This window comes from Pseudopipra pipra, chromosome Z (genome assembly GCF_036250125.1).
Source record: "Pseudopipra pipra isolate bDixPip1 chromosome Z, bDixPip1.hap1, whole genome shotgun sequence".
Lineage (NCBI taxonomy): Eukaryota > Metazoa > Chordata > Aves > Passeriformes > Pipridae > Pseudopipra > Pseudopipra pipra.
In genome coordinates this window covers 24101442-24121123 of record NC_087581.1, presented here as the reverse complement: position 1 = coordinate 24121123, position 19682 = coordinate 24101442, and the positions used below count along the sequence as shown (strand labels likewise).

The 19682-nt window shown below is 43.2% G+C and overlaps 1 protein-coding gene across 9 annotated transcripts in view; it reads right to left on the bottom strand.

Moving 5' to 3' along the window:
* KANK1 (KN motif and ankyrin repeat domains 1) overlaps window positions 1-19682 on the bottom strand; it is a 130939-nt gene that overhangs the window by 27142 nt on the left and 84115 nt on the right. For 2 of the 9 annotated variants that reach the window (XM_064642186.1, XM_064642187.1), the window contains exon 1: window positions 1092-1211. The exons of 5 other annotated variants lie outside the window; for them this stretch is intronic. Coding sequence is in view for 2 of the 4 variants with exons in the window: in XM_064642188.1 (XP_064498258.1) it covers window positions 528-597 (70 nt within the window). In the remaining 2 variants the exon portion in view is untranslated. Of the gene's footprint in view, window positions 1-527; window positions 659-1091; window positions 1212-19682 lie in introns of those variants that run through there. 2 more of the 9 variants (XM_064642188.1, XM_064642189.1) reach the window with 1 other exon arrangement.

Genomic DNA, 19682 nt, shown 5'->3' with positions numbered 1-19682 from the left:
GTGCATTAGAGCAGGCGAAGGGAACTCTGACCCTGCTCCTTATGCAACTGATGCCAGTAGACTTTACACAGCTCTGCAGCTGCTTTATGGCTGTGGGAAGTGCTACCGCAAGAGCAGAAACACCAGTTTGCTCTCACCTCAGGTCGTATTACTTCCACCAGCGCCTCTGCCTCTTTCATTTTAAACTGCATGAAGCCCCCATCACCACAACAGGTGGTGGGACCCCCTTTCAGCAGGGTCCCAAGTCCCACTGTTGAGGAAGGCTGTAGCCTCGCACAAGAGGAGCGCCCACCTGCCCTCCAGATGCAGGACTCACCTTTCTGTGAAGCAATCTAAATAAAACTTCAACAGATCCACTGGGTTTTCTCAGGCTGCATATTTTTATGCAGCGCTGCTATACAACCTGTTCCTCCAGGCCCACTTGGCAGGAGAAAAATACGAAAAAAAAAAAAAAAGAAATAAAAAGACAAAAACAACTGTTGCAAGTTATTCGCTGGAGAAATAATAAAAGCCAGCTTTCCGGTTACCTGACTTAGCCACATGCCTCTGCCCCCACACTGCAAATTTTCCAGCCACGTATGGCTGTCCCAGATTCATGTGTCACACGGCGGAGACGTGCCTCCCTCCAGCTCGCTCCTGCTTCTCCCCATAAGGAAGCGCCGTCCGCCCCCGCGCTCCCGCCCCCGCGCCGCCCTCCGCCCTCCGCGGGGAGCACCGCGATGGTACCGTGGTGGACGCGGACTCAGCTCTGCGTTTCGTTTTTGAAAGGCGAGGCTTGGAAGCCGTGTCTTCTTAAAGGAATATAAGCCTCGGGGAAGGCGGAGGGGGGGGAGAGAGAACAAAATAAAAAAATAGAAAAAAAAAAGAAACTCTCGACTTACTGCAACTACAGGAAGTGACTTAATGTTGTACTAAAAAGGTTTACGGGGGGGGGGCGGGAACTCCTGTTTTTCCAGTTTCCCTGGCATACTTAAGAAAAGCTTTGCCTACAGACAGTATAACTGCTTTCATGGCGATCCGTCATACTTCGGGCTACCACACGACATCCCGAGAAGCCGATGGGAGGAGGACTCTGCTCAGGAAGAATCTACCTTCATCGGTTCGGGAAAAGAATAGGATGGAGGCACAGACACAGACATGCACGTGTGACAGCCACAACGGTGGCGCCGACCGGAGCACCTTAGTACCTCGGTTCTGCGTGAAGACAGACGGTTCGACAGACACAAACAACCCCCCCCCCCCCCCAGACCACATGATTCGGCTGAAAGACTGGAGTCTCAGTATGCTGTGGTGTTTACTTACAGATACACCCAAAATAGCCATCTAAATACCAGACTGGAAGCAAAAATACATGCATACAGAGACACTTCAAACACATAAGGACACACTGCTCGGCTCCTTCCAGCAGAACTGTCTCACTGTCAGGCAGAGAAAAAGCCTCCAGGACTCACACTGACAAGGAGAGAACTTCTCTGAAGTACTCCTCTTCCGCCCCACATTCAGTGCACTGTTTCCAGACTCTCATCCTGGCTCCATTCCCCAAAGCCAAGCAACTCTTCTTTCTGCACTCCACAGCTCCATACCCTAGGTTGGTCCCTCCTGCACCCTGGGTTTGTCCCCACTTTCTCACTGTCCCTCATCTGGGCTCTTTCTGCCTTCTTCCCATGCTTAGGATTTCTTGACCATTTTCTCTACTTACATCCATTTGCTTGCTCTACCAATCCACACCAAAATCTGGTTATCTCTCACCCCTCATCCCAGACTTGGTTTTAGTCACTTCACCTAGCCCATGTAAATTCAAGCTACATCAGTTCTACCTGTTGTCCCATTTCCCTTATTCCTTTCCTTTGTTTGTCTTGGTCCTTGTCTTCCTATCCAGCAACATCTCCAGTTCTCCCATCACTACACCATTGAAGTCAGGCAGCTGCTCTAAACTGTCCTCAGGCACAATGCATAAGTGTTGAATGAGGGAGGGAAGAACAGACTCTTTGAAAATCACAGAGCTTAAGAATTAATGCATCTTTGGAAAAATATTCATGAAATCTCTAAAAAGACATGCAAATCTCATCTTCAGTCATGAGAGCCAAACTGGATCTCAGATGTATTTTTTTTCTTCAGGGAATGGTATTAAGATTGCTTAACAGAAATATATAAAAAATAAATAATAAAAAAATAACTACAGTGACATTGAAACCCTCACTAAACCTCTCCACAACACATGCAGGCAGTTCAATGTCTTGACAATGAAATCTCTTTGGTTCTCAGCTTAAGCTGGCAGCACTGCCAGGACACAGTATCTGCTGTAGCACAAGCACAAGAAGGTGCATGGAGCTGACTGCCTACTGCTTCTCCTTAAAACAACACAGTGAGCATTCCACCATCACAATCCCAGTATTATGAGCTGATCTCTTGAGTTGTTTCTTGATACATGAAGACAAACGAGGATCAGGCATGCAATCCACTACCACCAACACAACACTGATGGCAGTGTGCAGGAGCTGTGCCAAGCCTTTGTGCATTTTGCTGTCTCAGAGAAAGGCCAAAATGGGTGTGCCTGTTAAACGTGAAACAAAGCAAAATGGATGGCTGTTTTGAAGCAATAAAAATGGTTTTGCTGGTTCCAAAAAGAAAAAAATCTAATAAAAATGAAATAAATAAGCACCTGGTAAGAGTGCAGCTGTCCTTCTTCTCAGCCCTTAGGTTCTGGATGAACCATGGGTGCGCTTACTCCCTAGATTTGATGGGTGAGTACCAAGTGCTACACCAGCAGGTACCCCAGACTAACTTCAGAGGTAGCTGTGTCCATTTCCCTTCATGCCCAGAGACCTCAAGTAAGCAAAAGATTTCTATCCCAACACACAGAGAAATATTGCAGAAAATACCAGGCAGTACAAACACTTTTGTTTTGCGCCTTGTCTCATCCTTGGCCAGCTGATCATGGACATTGCTAAAATTAAAAAAAACCTATTCCCTAGCCTCTGTAGTAGATCAGGCAAATATTAATCACATGTGCAGATGCACAAACACATACACTTTTGTCTGTGAAAATGCTGCAGACACTCTAGCTTTCATGGAATAATTTGAGTTGGAAAAGACGTTTAAGGTCATCAAGTTCAAATGCAATGGACACAAATACATCATGTTTTTAAGCCAGTATGTGTAAAGTAAAACACTCTGTGAAGCACAGAGACTTCATTGTGGTACTGTCATTATTAATGTGTTTCTCCAGAAGTATGCAAAGACTTCATTTCCCTCTCCCTGCTACAGGATAACCATGGGCAGGACACAAGCAGCATTTAAAAAATGCTCTCTTCAATTCTCACCTTCTGCACTGCTGGGACTGGCTCTGTCCAAACATTCCAGTCTTACCAACTTCTATTAAATTATATCCTATCCAATGCACTACACAAGAACATCAGTACATTAAAATATTGAGTCAGCCCTACCTGAGTCCACACTAATCATGTCTGCTTTCAGACCAGGAGAACTGGAAAAAAAATAGAATATTTAGTTGACGTGCTTCGAGACTTTTGAGGAAGATGAAAGAAGGGAAAATGTGGCCGCACATTGAGTTTTGGTTCTGGAGGCCAGAAAAACTTTATTGTAGAGCTGCCTTGGAAGGTCCAAAAAGAGCAAAGAGAAGCAAATGAAGATATATTTCCAAAGCTTAAAGTCCAAGAGTGCCTTGAAAAATAGAGACATCACATCTAAAGCCTTCTCTCCCCATCTGATTGTGGTATCTGCTCTAAGGCATTTTTATCTTGGATCTGACTGTTATTAAAGAAGTCTTTTCCATTGAAATACTGTTATGAATAACAGAGTCTCCTTCCAGAGTTATGGTCTAAGACAATTCATAAGGAATGCTGCAAAGGAAAAATACAAAGGCAATAGTTTGCATAAATGGAGTCAGATCAGTATTTTTATATGCTTAACTTCAGTTTGAAAGGTTATCTGGGGCAGGAAAAGAAGAGATTTAAAAAAAAAAAACACTTCTGACTTTTTGATTCCTTACTAGAGAATAAATTGATGGGATTTCTCCTCCTCCCATCTCCAATACTACTTTTGTTCTTTTCTTTTTCTGTTCTTCTGCATATATAAATGAGCATCAGCCTCACCTTTTGAAACATCCAAAACTCATGAGGCCAAGCACTTTTTTAAAAAGAAAAAGCAGGATAGAACAATTGACCACTTTTCTTTCATTCTCCTTTTCAAGTTTTGGGATGTTTGAATGTAAGTTAAACAAAACAACAACAGCAAAACCTCTTGGAAAGTAGACTTTAGACTTCCACATTCAATTGACCAGCTTTCTGGTCTCTATAACAATATATAGAAGATGCTTCTAGCTCCCCAACAATTCAGCCTAGCTCTCCATTGTTTTCCAAGGGGGTTGAGGGGTTAATAAAGTCCAAAACCCAAACAATCAACCTAACAGATTTGGTTTTATTTTATTCCAAGAACAGAGAGAGGAAAACTTACAGAAATGGCAAGCAATTTCTGTACTTTGCCAGACATAGTAGGAGCATTGAGTGTGTTTTGTTTTCCCCCTTGCAGTTAAAGCACAGAGTGGCACTGTGAAGCACACCACAAGTGTGGAGCACACACTGCAGGCAGTGTGTGCTCATCTTCCAAAAGGAGGAAAGCCACTGTAGCACAGCAGGCAAGCCATCAAGCTGCCCATGATCATACCCTGATGCTGGGTGCTGGCCTCCTGCAGGACCAGGCTGTGATGCCTGGAAGACCTTGCTCTGCTTGTACAAGCAATGGCACAATTGCCCAGAACACTACACTATACTCTGGATGTGGCTGGTAACACCTCCCTCTCTTGTTCTGCTATGGAAAAACAACCAATAAATACCACTTGGTAAGAAAGATAATCTGTTTTGCTATTGCCAGCTACAGCTATGCCTGGAGCACATGGGATTTGATTCCTGATGCGCTGGCTGTGGTGTATGAGGTACTACAATCCAAATCAGAACTCCCCAGCCAGAGAGGGATGACAGGCCCTGCTACCAAACCTGCAGTTACAGGTGCAGAGAATTCTCCTATTACAGAGGAATTCCATTTACTGCACATTTTACTGAAGAAATAAATCTCCAGTGTAAAATGTTCTCTGTAAATTTAAAAAATGAGTAGCTGAAAAGAAAAATGAGTAGCAGAAAACTGGGAAAAAATTTATATATTGTTTTTAGATTACTTTCAAAAATTTATGTGTCAATACCCCAACTGGGGAGCTGACTTTTAAATCTAACATCTAAATAGTGCTTAGGGTGGGAGTTGTAATCACAAAATGGGGAACAGAAACTTCCCTGATAATAACAACAGAGAAGGGCTGAAGTTACATCACTGTATAATAAATAGGGGGTTATTTCATGATGTAGATGCTCCAGCTCAGATATATGCAGCAGTAAGCCTTAGAGATGTGAATTAAGGACAGTACCTTAAGTAAATGAACATAAATAGCATCAAAGTTGAAGAGAGATTGTTCATGTGGCTGCTGTGTTTTGCTTGCTCTGTGAAATGCAAACACTAGGGCACTGGGCTAAGATGGCACATTTACCATGCAACACTGGTAAAAGGAGGAATTTAAAGAATAAATATGGTGTCTTAATACCATGCTCTTTCTAGAAGTAGGATGATTACAGCATGAGGAGAAAAGCTCAAAACAATCACAGCCACAATGCAAATGACATTAAAAGCATCACTACATGCCCTTGTAAAAAGTGTCTCTCGAGCTCTCTTACAGGCCCCCTCTAGGTACTGGAAGGCTGTTAGAAGGTCCCCCTGAAGCCTTCACTTTTTCAGGCCAGGCTCAACAAGCCAACTCTCTCAGCTTGTCTTCACAGGAGAGATACTCCAGTCCTCTGATCATCTTCAGGATCCTCTGCTCACTCCAGCAGGTCCACATCCTTCTTATGCTGAGGGTTCCAGACTTGGACACAGGACTCCAGGGTGGTGTCTCACAAGAGTGGAGAAAAGGGGAAGAATCACCTCGCTTGACCTGCTGATCACACTTCTATCAATGCAGCCCAGGATGTGGTTGGCTTTCTGGGCTGCAAACACACATTGCTGGGTCATTTTGAGCTTCTTGCCAAACAACATCCCCAAGTCCTTCTCCCCCAAGCTTCCCTCAATCCATTCTCTGCCCAGCCTGTATTTGTGCTTGGGATTGCCCTGACCCAGGACCTTATATTTGGTCTTGCTGAACTTCATGAGGTTCGCACAGGCCCATCTCTCCAGCCTGTCCAGGTCCCTCTGGATGGCATTCCTGCCCTCCTGCCCACACAGCTTGGTGTCATCAGCAACCTGCTGAGGATGGTCCCACTGACCATGTCATTAATAAAGACATTAAAAAGCACCAGTCCCAATACTGACCCCCAAGGAATGCCAGTTGTCACTGATCTTCACTTAGACATCGAGCTGTTGACCGCAACTCTTTGACTCCAACCTTCCAGTCAATTCTATCCATCAAATCCATGTCTCTTCAGTTTAGAGACCACGGTTTTCTGCAGGACAGTGTCAAATACTTTGCACAAGTCCAGGTAGGCGATGTCAGTCAGTCTTCCCTCATCCCACCACCCACTGTAACCCCAAAGTAGAAGGCCCCCAGATTTGTCAGGCAAATTGGTTTGCCCTTAGTGAAGCCATATTGAATGACTGTCAGCAATCGCCTCCTCATTTTCCATGTACATAATTTCCAGGAATGTCTGCTCCATGATCTTGCTGGGCTTGAAAGTGAGACTGGCTGGCCTGTGGTTCCCTGAGTTTAGCATTACAGCAGAAACAACGAGCCTAGCTCTCACCTTGGTACTAGTGGTCAGATGGATGCACTAATCTGGATGTCCCACTCTCACCTCCTCCTCAGGGGTCAATTTCTCAACCACAGAACTATTTCTTAACCTTCCAGAGGAGACTCTGGCTTTTCTTATTTTTCACCCTTTGCTACATGCTGTGACAACCAGAACATTCTGGTATCACATAGAAAATGCTCAGAATGCTCACCAGCCAGCTGCTCAAAGGCGCATATATGTAATGAATAGCCTTTTTGATGTTAGGAGAGGGTCTTTCAAGGTCACATTGCCTTTTTTTGTCACACCATTAAATGTTTTATTTCACATGGTACAAAAAGAATTACCTACAGAATTTATATCTGAATGTCATATAACCACAACTAAAAATTATTTCTGTGAGCTGAAAGCAAAAACTACCTTTCAAAAAAATACACCTCTTAACCCTCTTTTTGATGTCTAAAACTTTTACTTCTAGGATGTCTGAACTGAAAAGGTACAGCTCAAACAGAAGTTCATTTAAAATAGAAAATACATACTATAAGAAAATTGTGCAAATTAATTAACCTTGAATAAAGAATTAATCTTTTTTTATGAGAAATATGTTTCTGGGGGAAAATAAAAAGCACAATTGTCTTGAGAATGACTGCAATATGCCCCCTTATCAAAGTTCACAAAATCTGCTTTATATTCTTGACTACTCCCTTATTTGGGGCCAATAATAAATCTCCTTTTCAACTGCTCTCACATTCTGGGAACAGCTCTAGATCTGGCAGTTCTGTGCTGGGATGTCTTGTGTGCGCACCAGCTCAAGGCTGTTAACCACAGAAACTGAAAACTAAGAGGCTAGTCTGTTTTGCCTCCATCCCAGCTTCTGACTCACAGGTAGCAAGGGAAATCAAACTACGGGTGGCAGGAAGCAAGGCATGGGTGGGAAGGGATATAGTCATTAGCGTACTGTGTTAAGTGCCCCACAGGCAGCAAGGAAGAGCAGAGCAGAAACCATGGAGGGGCTGCTGCTGTTACCAACAGCACTGACACCTCTGGTAGAAACGACTCTAAAAATAGTGGCAACTTGGGCAAATTGTTGTCACAAATCAGCCTGTGAGTGTCCTGTGGCTTTGAGCATGACCAGCAGGTCCACCATCAAGCAAGTCAGAAGCAGCTTTTCAGTTGCATTTCACTGTTGCACTTCCCAAATCATTCTCCGACAATGCCACTTTAAGTAATGTCCCATATCAAGAAATGTACCCGAGGAAGAAAGAGCTTACCTTACACTGAAAGCAAACCACTGAAATGGTGACAGGCTGAGACACAGAAAATGCTCTTCCCTGAAAGATGTACATTTCCTTGTAGTAAAGTCATCCTTCCTGCTCTTTCACTTATCACTGGGAGGAGCAGTGAGGTGTCAATAGTCATCCTTTACTTCCATCTCCATCCTCTTTACTAATGCTGAGAAACTAGATGCCAACATGGCAAGTTCAAACCAGTATGAATTTATTCTTTCCAAGCACCTGATTCCATGTGCACTTTTTTTCATCTTGCAGTATTTGTCTGCTTGAGAAGTGTCCTTCGTCATTCCCTGTATTTATTTCATTCACTTACTACTGTGTGCATGCTTTTTCACATTTGTGACAAAGGAAGTGCATTCAATTTAAAGACACTTTCTAAATCAGACTAACTCAGGCCTGGCAAAATAATGTAAGTTATGGCGAACGGTAGATACCAATCTCAAGTTCCTTGCAGCCTGAGAGAAAGAGATGCAAAGTGATCTACAGAATACAGTAGGAGAGCAGTTCAGTTTCAGACCACCATGGCCCTCCTTTATAAAAAGGCATCTCATTAGATCTGAGCTTCAGACCACCATAGTCCTCCTTTCTCTAAATACATCCCAACAGATCTGGGCTAACCGTGCCAGCCAGTGGTGCTGATGAACACAAGGCTGACTCCCAGTGTTAGTAAAGGACAACCTTGCTATCCTCTGTGTCACAGGAGAAACCCCAAAGCTCCCCTCCCTCCCTTGCCAGCCCTTGAAAATGTGGCATACCTGCCTCGCTCTTCCAACAGTACATTATCCCTTGTTGTTTTACACCACTTCATTGTCACAATACAAGTGACATAGGAAAAAACAGTTACAAAGTCCAGGGCTTGCATGCACATGGGCTTCACAAAACTCAGATAGAAGTCTGGCAAAGCAAAAGAGGAGCAAATCCCCAATTTTTTCTCTTCCGTCCTCACTCATCCAAATAATCTCCCTGTGGGGGACAAAGGAGTCATGGATGCAGGCTGGGTGTTTGCCTGAAAATGTCTTTTGACACAAAGGTGCATCAGTGTTACATGCTGAAGCACAAGCAAAGAAGGTTGTATTTGCTTTCTAGCCAAGAACAACTGAATCACAAAACCAAAATATTTAGATTTATAATGTCATTACTCTTATGTGCCTGTAAATCTGTGAAGAGGTGAGAAGTGGAGAACAGGTACGTAGGGCTATTGTAACAGGAGTAACCATCGGGAAAGAACCTGGACTCTTGGGATATAAACCTGCCATGGAATATTAAAACTGATTTACAGTTTCAGTTTGGTCTTACAACTGTGCACAGAATGGAAAAAATGGGAGAATTTTCTTCTGCAAGAATGGTTCAACAAATATTTGTATGTATAAGTCCTGGAAAGACATTATTTTGTCACATGTTTGCCTCCATAAGGAATATGGTTTATGCTGCATAATCAGCATGATATTTCAAATACCAGGAATTGTTCCCTCCTACTCTTTTTTATATTAATCTAGTACTGATTCCTTCTATGAGATAAGACATGTGCTGCTTTCCAAACTTCAAAAGCATAAGCTATTTGCATTTGCAAAAAAACCCTGAAAGCTTTTTTCTGCATTTAAAATAGTTTGGATGAACAAACTGATTTTCTCAAAAAAGTTTAAAAAGCAATCAGCAGAGAAAATATGGAAAACGTCATTATTAGAATTTTTTCTTTATGTACATTCTAAATAGCTAAAACCAGTGGCTTATAATTGAAAGTCTGTGGAAAAATATTCAAAATTAGTAACTCTGAGGATAACAGCTACCTTTCTGCTTTTGAACCATTGTGTTGTAGCAAATAGGTGCAGCATTCTGCTCCCTTCACTGGAGTTTTCACAACACCAATCTTCCACTAGAAAACCTGTGATTGTTGAAGGAAACAAACTCCTCTGTATGTAAGGACAAAAACAAAGAGGCTACCAGAGGTGTGTGAAACCCCAACTGCAAACTCCCTTCAGATGGTAGCACTCGTGGGACAACCCAGCTAAACTGGCACTGTTTAAATACGGAAAAAAATCTCTACCCATCTCAACTCAATATCCTATAAGAACATCAAGGGCTGGCTGGTTTCAGCTGTGCTGTCCCAGGGTGCTCCCCATCCTGCAGCACTAGCAGAGCCAGCCACTCCCCCAACCCTGTTCGAGGGTCTCACTCACCGATCCACCGAGAAGCGAACCCCTCGACGTTGCCACGTTTAGTTTTTCAGGAAATTAAGTCTGAAGCACACTTTCCTTTGCCTTAAAGGGAGTGAGTATTCCTGACACATCAGCAGGCAGGGAGCCCAGTGGTTGCTACAGCGCATTTATTTATACTCATTTGGAATTTCCTGAGACAGTCCCAGCCTGGCAGCCAGCCCAGCGCAGCGCCAGTGATTTCCTTCACAGCACTTCACATGCTGTGCAATGCCTCTGGCTCCCCAAGGGTTAAAATACATGAAATGGGCAGCAGGGTAAAAGGAAACATACCAAATTACACACTAAAAAGAGTTAGTTTGGTTGGTTTTTTTCTCTCTGAAGAAGACAGATTTAATTCCCAAAAGGCAATTATAAGTTCAGGTCACTTCTCTTCCACCCGTTCTCCCTTCCTCCCCAAGCCCTTCACCCCCACCTCTTATTTCTCACTCCCACATGTGGACTGAGAGCACAGAAAGGTTCATTGATATAATTTGGGGAGAACAATTACCTCTGTTGTAACTACCACTGCTTGCAATTCTGTCTGTTTTATTTATGGTTCTCAAATGCAGCTTATAATTTGAGGGACAAAAATAAAAAACTTTCAGTATATGTTTTCTTTTTTGCCCGAAACAGCGAAAATGCACAAGATGTACTTGGTGCTAGTACAAGCACTTTCCAAAACAATGGACAAACATATCTGATTTTTTCATATTCAATTTTCTTGTTTCCACATAACACCAAGTATAGGTGTTAGAAGTAAGGATAATTGGGATTTCAGATGCAAAAAGAGTCACTTCTCAGCATCATAAAAAGATCCCCAAAGCCCTCAGCTCCATCTCTCTTCACTTCTGCATACAGTAACAGTTGCTGTAGGACAGCCAAACAAGGACTCTAAAAGTAAACAGACAGGGGGACAGACTAATTTAACAAGGATAAAGGTCCTAAGACTTCACAGGACTGAAGGAAAAGAACTTTATTATGATGCCTTCCATGCAGATTCCCAAGAACAGTTAAAAAAGAAACAAAAAAAGAGACGTGAATTGTCAAAACAATTTGCAAGATCACTGCAGATTAGAAGAGCTGTGCTTCAAGCAGAAGCAGGATCTTCTGCTGAAATAACAGGAGAGAACTCCAAGTCCTCCATAGCGCCTTCAGCAAAAATGGCACAGACTTCCAATAAAAGTGTTTCCTGAATATGTGTAATGGTTTCAGTGGTATTTAATACGAAGCAAAGTAATATATAATACTTCCAGGCATCAGCTTTTGGACTATAAAGTAGGTCCTGCCCTCTAGATAATTTTAAATTTATTTCCTTGAATTACAAGTCATTGATGTGTACGGTATAAAACATGAGCTTCCAAAAAAATCCGAAGAAGGTCTGTTGATGTAGCCAACTTATTGCATGTACGGACCACAAAGGTACTGAATTTTAAGTGATTTTGATTTGGTCTCTGCTCTAATCACACCATCCACTAAAAAAAGCAGCTCTCCATAAAAATTTTTTTGGGAACAGCTTCTAACCATGTTTGAAGTTTCCCCTAGAAGACAGAAAAACTCTAGGGCAGCTGAAACCCAACCCATGCTTTCAGTTCAGGAAAAAAGCAAAAATTCAGTCCTTGAAACACTGTGTGGAGCCTGCAGCCACCACTTTGTGCTCACTGGCCTTCAAGCCCCATCTTTCAACCAGCCAGGTGGGGACAAGCAAAGTACAGCAGCACTGGGTGTTACTGGTGGGCATCTCTAGCTCCATCAGCAGGTTCATCACACCAGGCAGGGTAGAACATGAAAAGACCCATCTAATTTTCTGTTGTGAAAACAAACATGACATCTGGAATAGAATATGAGGAGACAAAGGTATGCCAGAACATTCTTCTCAAGAGTTAGGATTCTGCTCAGAAGAAATAAAAAAATTCTCTAAACATTATATGATTTCATTTTTTTAAAAAAAGACAGCATGATATCCAGTTTAGAGAGGAACAGATTTCAGCAGCTGTCTCCACATGCTCCATGTGTTTATCATTACTCTGTGGTTTCAAGGGCTCGACATTTGAATGAGCACTGCATCAAGTCCTGCACCTTGAGTGGACTCTCCTCAAAGCTCTGTTAGCTCAGCTGGCTGAAAAAGACCTGCCACGAGCGCATGTAGTAACCCATAAGGGGTATCAGCACTTCATTTCTTGTCCAGCAATTCAAATATGGAGGCACATGTCTGGGTTGGCACCAGTAAAACCTAAAGGCATAGAGCACATGCATATTTATTTTCTTGGCCTTTGAGACCATTACAGTATCAAATAAACTCATTCAGCTACTGTTTGCAGTAGAAACAAAACTGAGGTCAGAGCACAGCTCCCCAGTGACCAAAAAACCTGACTTGGTCTGAAGCAGGGTGAATATAAAGTTTGGTGTATGGCAGCCATCCAGCTGATAAATTCTTATCTAAAGACCAAGTTGACACCCCTTTTGAAAACAAAAGGCACAATGGATCTGTGAAAGGCGATGGATGAAACACAGCTTTTTAAAACACATGCTTTCCTCAGCAATGCAGTGGCTCTGCTTGGAAAGAATTAGCTAAGCTGCCTGACTACAATGATCCAGTCCAGAGGGGCACAGAGCTTGGCCTTACCCACCACTGTCAGGTATATGTTTCGAAACAGCTGCTGCATTTTGATGAAGATTGGATATGGGGTTCTTCTCAGTTTTAATTTGTGAGAGAGGAGTCACATTGCTGTGTGTTTGTTGTTTGTTTTTCTTTACAGCCTTCCAGAATCTGGCAGCCAGTTTCCACAGAATGATTTAAAACCTGCTAGCCATTCAGGCTGGACCTGAAACTGATCTGGCCTACCCATCTTCTCCTCCCTAGCAGATGGCTCTGGAAGGGTGTAAGAAGAAAGCAAACATACAGCAACATTTCTCCTCTCAGCTTCCAGGAACCTGCAACCCAGAAGACTTCCTGAGCTGGGATGGGCCAGGATGCATTTTAAGTCACAGTGTCAAATGTATGTCCTCAGGGTAGCTGGGAGGTATTCAATAAATTTGTTCAAAATGTCAGACTGCAGCTGATGTGTTCATACTGTAAGGAGATCTACTGGTCAATGCCTGGATATACAGTTATGGATGATTAATCCGACCCAATCACTACATAACATTAAAAACCTTCATAAAATAGACTTTGCATGCTACAATTGGGTCCCTCACCAGTTAGCATCTAACCAGAGAGAGGATGCAACTGAAAAATGCACCCCATATCATCATTGAAAATGCACCCCGTATCATCGTTAGGTGTCTGTATAGTTTAGCTTCCCACAGAAGGAAATTCAACAAGTCAGTATTTTGTGTGTCCTTAGACAAGTAATGATCCCTACTGTTCTCTGAGCATGACTGCTGCAAAGCTTATGGTCAGAAGTCTTCTTGTGGGAGCAAGTAAACCATTCAAGCCTTCAAATCTGGTGAAATATTTTTTTTTCTTATAATCATAGAATTGTAGAAATGTTTAGGTTGGAGAAGACTTTTGAGATCATCAACTGTTAATCCAGCACTGCAAAGTTCACCACTAGAACATGTCTCTCCCCAAGCACCATGTCTATATGTCTTTTAAATCCCTCCAGGGATGGTGATTCCACCAATTCCCTGGGAGGCCTGTTCCAAAGCTTGACAACCCTTTTGGTGAAAAAATTTTCCCTAATATCCAATCTAAACCTCCCCTAGCACAACTTGAGGCCTTTTCCTCTCATCCTGTCACTTGGTACCTGGGAGAAGAAACTACCCCCCCCCATCTACAGCCTCCTTTCAGGTAGTTGTAGAGAGTGAGAAGGTCCCCCCCTCATCCTCCTTTTCTCCAGATTTAACAACCCCAGCCCCCTCAGCTGCTCTTCATCAGATGTGTGCTCCAGACCGTTCACCAGCTTTTACCCAGTGAACAGTGCAGAGCAGCCAGTTTCTCCAAGAGAATGCTATGGGAAATGGTGTCAAAGGCTTTCCTAAAGTCCAGGTAGAAACATCCACAACCTTTCCCCCATCCACTAAGCAAGTCCCCTTGTCATAGAAGGAGATCAGGTCAGATAAGCAGGACCTGCCTAATGGGATCCATGGGCAAGACTACACGTCCTATTAATACAACTGATAGCAGTGCATGCAGTACTTCACACTGTAGCAGGATCGGAGAAGGACAGTAAAGCTGGAGTGGAGCAGGAGATGCTACACTCAGTTTCTCAAAAAGATGTCTCTCCTGCTGCTGTGGAGCAGGCTGTTTCGGGTGTCTTGTTCTATGGGCTGAGATGGTCTGGCTGAGCCACGCATGTGCTTGTGGAGTTGTAGCCTTACAACTTTTCTCTGTAAGGGGATAGGTAAGTAATTTTCCATAATCGTCAACAGTGCATTTTCCATAGTGCTGCAGATGGGTCGCCAGGAAGCGTCTGAGTATTACAGGCAGAGCAAGGACAGAGAAGGGCTCTTCAGAGACTACAGGCGTGGAGAAGTCCTTGTGTGTGTCCCTGAGGTGAGACCAAGCACTGGAAATAGGTGCTGAGAGGAGTATCAGGGAACAAAAAGAGAAGGGTGAGCTTCCTGAATGGCAGACACACTGTCTGAGAGAGAGGAAGGGAACAGAACTGTAACTGATGATAGAAAGGGAGAGTTGTTAAAGTCTAAAGGGCAATGCAGTGGATGCACAGTCTTGTGAGCACATTCAAGTCATAACAATTCTAAAAGCTATGTAACAGCCATCTGTCTCCATGAACAAAAACCAGAGAACAGGAATAGAAGAGAATGATTGTAGAATACACCCTTTTTTCTTAACTTTTTAACTTAAGATATGGAAAAAGATATGTAAAATTTAAGAATCAGTTCCGCTGGAGGGAGGGGAGGGGGAGAAAGGAGTTAGCCACGGACTTCTTGAAGTGAAAAAAATGTGTTGATCCTTATAAGCCCTTGAAACCTGACTGCCCTGATCTTGTCTTTATGCTTCTATCATATAGAAATATTAGTCCACTTTTTCAGTCATGGCCATGCATTTTACTGTATTTTCTTGCACTGTACTTTTTCTTTTTAAGCTACACACTTTAGATTTACCAAGCAGTGTACATGAAGTGTTAAAACTTGACCTATTTGCTAGGATTAGACCTGAAATTTCAGTAGCAGCAGCTAAATTGTACAAGTGTTTCCTTTCTATTATTTGACCTTCTGCAAACCATATGGCAGTGCTCCAGGCAGAGGGGTTGGTTGTGTGAAACGACGGTAGGGAAGGGGCTAGGAGTACATCAACAAACATGCCCCTCAGCAGTAAGAGACTACTCCAGACTAGAGATGTCTGGTTTACATAGGGAGTACAATCTGTTCTCAATTATCAGTTAATCTGATTCTCCCCCTAATCTGACCAAACCTTCAAACCCAAATATTAAAAGAGTTTCCACCCCTTCTCTCTAGCCCTCCGTCTCCTGCTTTCAAGCAAATAGCAAAGGGCAATACAAAAATATCACAGACAAGTCCTGCATGTTGAAGGAAAGCATTATATTGTTATAAAGAAAAAACATACAGGAATATATTAATTAAAAAAAAGAGAAGGCAATTACATAAAACATTCATTACAGTATGAGGTAACTAGGGAGGAGAAATTGAGCAAAATAAAGGGATGGGCTGTCAGAAGGGGTAATGGTCACGTTACCTACTTCTACAGGTAAGAACACTTTGCAAAAGTGGACAAGGATAGACTGAAAGCATGAAAGAATATGACACTCACCTACCTCACCAAGTGTCTGAGCCCTTATTTTTGTCGAAATCTGTCTGAAGAGTCAGATGAAGAAAATTCTCAAGAGACTGAGCATATGCCAGGAAGCGTTTTAAAGAGTTAGAGACTGGGAGGGGGAGAGCCCATTTTGGACCTGGTTGATCTGCTAGTTCACCCCCGAGACTGCAACCCTCATCCCACAGCAGAGGCCAACCATTGCTTTCAACCCATGTAATAAGTGCAATTTCCGGTTGAAATCAGAGGAGGGAATGGCAGAGAAAATGGGAAGGATGGACACAAGCATGCTTCTCTTGCTAAGCTCAGAGCTGGTCACACAGGGACATCCTGGCAGGAATCTGTACTCTGCCATCAAGGGGAGTCATGTTTCGAAAGGAAGGAAATGGGAGATACAGAAGCAATGCACACGTGGGCAGCCCGAGTGCTCCCTCAGCCCCTAAAAGTGCTGTGAAGATATGATATGGGAAGGGCTGCCCTTCTGTCATCTCTAATCCAAATCCTTAGAAGTGGCTTGAAGGGGGGGGAGGGGAGAGGTGGCCATTAAAAAAAGCCTCCCAAGGACTTTTGCTCCAGTAGTAACCATTCTGTAAGGAACATATTTAAATGTAGGCACTCAGTGTTCACACAAAGACAACCAACTGTAATCAGGCAATTTCAGTCCAAGTAATTTTCCTGAGGGATCGTAGTCTTTTTTTTAAGGGAAACAAAATACCCTCACTTCCCACAGGGAGGAAATTCATATGCATTATTCATAAACTACTTTCTGCAGAAGAATCTGTGAAGTAAGTGAGGAATACTGTAGAATAGGTTTGGGGAAGATTTACTGAGTTGCATATCTGGAAAGTGAGGGGAAGGAAGACAATGCAGAGAGAATAATTTTTCAAGTCTAGAAAAAATTTATTCTCTGCATTTTTCCCATGACATGTGCCTGCCCTGCTACTGGTGCTTGCCTCTTACCCAGACCCAAAGGCTGGTCCTCCACAGAGGCACCTCACCCAGCTGCCAGACTGTGTAAAGCAGTGACTTCCATCCTAAGAACTTAGAGGTTTTATCACTGTTAATCTCCACCAGTTCAATAAGGCTGCAGGGTACCATTAACAGCAAGGCATGCCTGATGAGTCCCTAGAACACTACTGGCTTAAAAATACAAGATGAGCACCCTTAGCTGCCTCCCAGGGTGTAGAGGGCATGTACAGGAAGGCTTCCACAGGAAGCAGCAGCATGCCACATTAGAAGGTCCAGGTGCTGCCCAGGCAAGTGCATGGCAACAGCTCAGAGAAGGAAAGCATGCATTGCTCCATGAGCAGCCTTGCATCAGAGAGAATGAACACAGTCCTCTGTCAGGTGAGATGTAAGAAGCTTCTGGGCAGCTGCAAAAAATAATCCAGAACAAGACAGAATTGCAGTAATCTCTGAACAAAAGACAGAACAATTAAATCTGTTCCTTTTCCTGTGGCACTTTGTCCTTCTGCAGAGCATCAGCATCTTATATGGCTTATATCTGGTTTCCATCACATCCAATTTCCTTTTCTAAGGACTGGGCTATTCAGGCCAGACCGCTATGTCCTCAAGCTCTCAATGACACTGTAATTACTGTATCCTTTTTAACTTCCTCCTGCCCCTTCTCTTTCCAGCACATTTCAAAATCAGACCTGTAGGGCATTCTTCAGGCAACAAGTCCTGTGTAAAACAGAATGCATAGTCCCTGGTCTTCTGCAGTCTGGTGAAGGCCTCTAGGCTGGGCAAATGCAAGTCAATGCATTCTCAAGCTTTCTGCTGCTATGGCAAATGCACCCTTGTATTACAGGTATCAACTAGCAATTGCAGAAACAATTATTAATTCAAGTTAAAAGTTGGCATTGGCTGTGAGATCGTGTGCTTCAGCTCCAGCCACCTGTCCTTAAGGCAGATCTGGCATCAGTTGAGTGTACTACAGCATACCGATGAAAGTTTTGATATGCCTTATGACAGAAATTATGTGAAATCACTGGAGGCTCACTCACCTTTCACCCTACAGATTTCAGGGTCCCACCCTAGCTTGTTTTTAAATACTGGGCACCACCAGAGTGACTCACAAGATCACTCTTGGTTGAGGCGGCAGCTGGATGGCAGTGACAGCCCTGCATGCCATCTGCCCATCCAGAAAGCACAAGACTACATGGAAATTCAGCAGGGTCTCCTGATGGCAAGAGTCTCCCATGAGCTGCCAAAGTACACCTTGGGCACACACCCATCTGCTTTAACTCTCAAGGTTACTGGAAGCGGGCTCGGAGCAGGGAGCATAGCAAGGGACCAAGGCTAGGTGTAAATAGCATCTGCTACCCTAAGCAAACTCAGAGGCTGCCGAGCTCAGAGCTTGGGGTGTCAGTAGCACTGCAGTGATACCTCAGTGACATCTACCCTGCAGGAAAGCAGTGGAGAGTGGCTGTCAGTTGGGCTCTCGGGGCAGGCATCTGCAATACTCAGGAGTAAAGGCTCCATCAGACTGATTACTACCTAGCAACCAAACACTTTCTATTGCCAACTCCTTCAGGTCTGTAAGTTCCCATTTATTGAGTGACAGTCTGTAATGAAAAATGGTGGATATTCTGCTGAAGTTAGTAATAGTAGTAATGTTCTGGTGCACAACAATTTCTTCTTAGACTATACTTCACATCATTAGGCTGGAAATCATGCAAAACTCTGTGCATATTGCCTAAGATTATATGAATCAGGAAAACTGAATCATAGGAGAGACTCTTAACTTCAATAATACAGTAGTTGAAAGAAAGGTATGTCTACAAATGTTTGGTAAGAGTTGTTACAAATCAATGCTGAGGATGTGTATGATAAAAACATTTGCTTTAAGTAAATGCGTGTTCTATTTATTGGCTTCAGTAAAAGGGTTAATAAGTCAACAGGGGTTTTCATAATACTTTTCAACAGTTGCTTAAGCACTTATATACCAGCAGATGGAAAACACATTTATGAAACATTTGGTCTTTGAGTCATGGTGACGTTAATATCTTAAAAAACATTAATTCAGGCAGCAGCCTCTTGTAATGACCTCATTCTCTGACTGACTGGTATGTGGTTATAACTTCACTTAGGAGGCAAGAAAACTGCTCAGATACAGGAAAAATCTTTCCAGAGGCCCACAGGGTGCTGCAGAGTAACCAGAGGGGGGCCAGGCTGCTGCAGAGGAAACAGCAGTCCAGATACAGTTGGTATCTGTCATCAAACCACCTTAGGTTCCACAGCCATGGCACGGTCTGAAGAATGGAGGTGGATGCCCAGATCTGCTGGGAGTGAAAAGAGTAACGGGGAGCAAAGACATGTGACAGCTGCGGGCTGACTATTACAACAAGAGTTCCTTGTTTTATGAGTGGAAGGAGACTAAGACTAAAAATGATGTTCAGGTGCTATGATGCCACTGCTTTAAGAATTGTGCAGGAATCTGAAAGATGTAAAGCACAGAGAGGAGTTAAACACGTAGGGGAACAGTTCAAATGAATCTGTGTAAGATGTAGTGCTCCTGTATGTAGAAGCATGTTAAAAATGGAATGGGAAGACGTGAAAACGTAAATCCGTAAACAAGACTGAGGAGGAGGCACAGACAGAAGGGTGGAAAGAGAAAGGATCAGGAAAATCTCAGATACTATGTACAGAGAACAGTATGCATTTGCTTTAC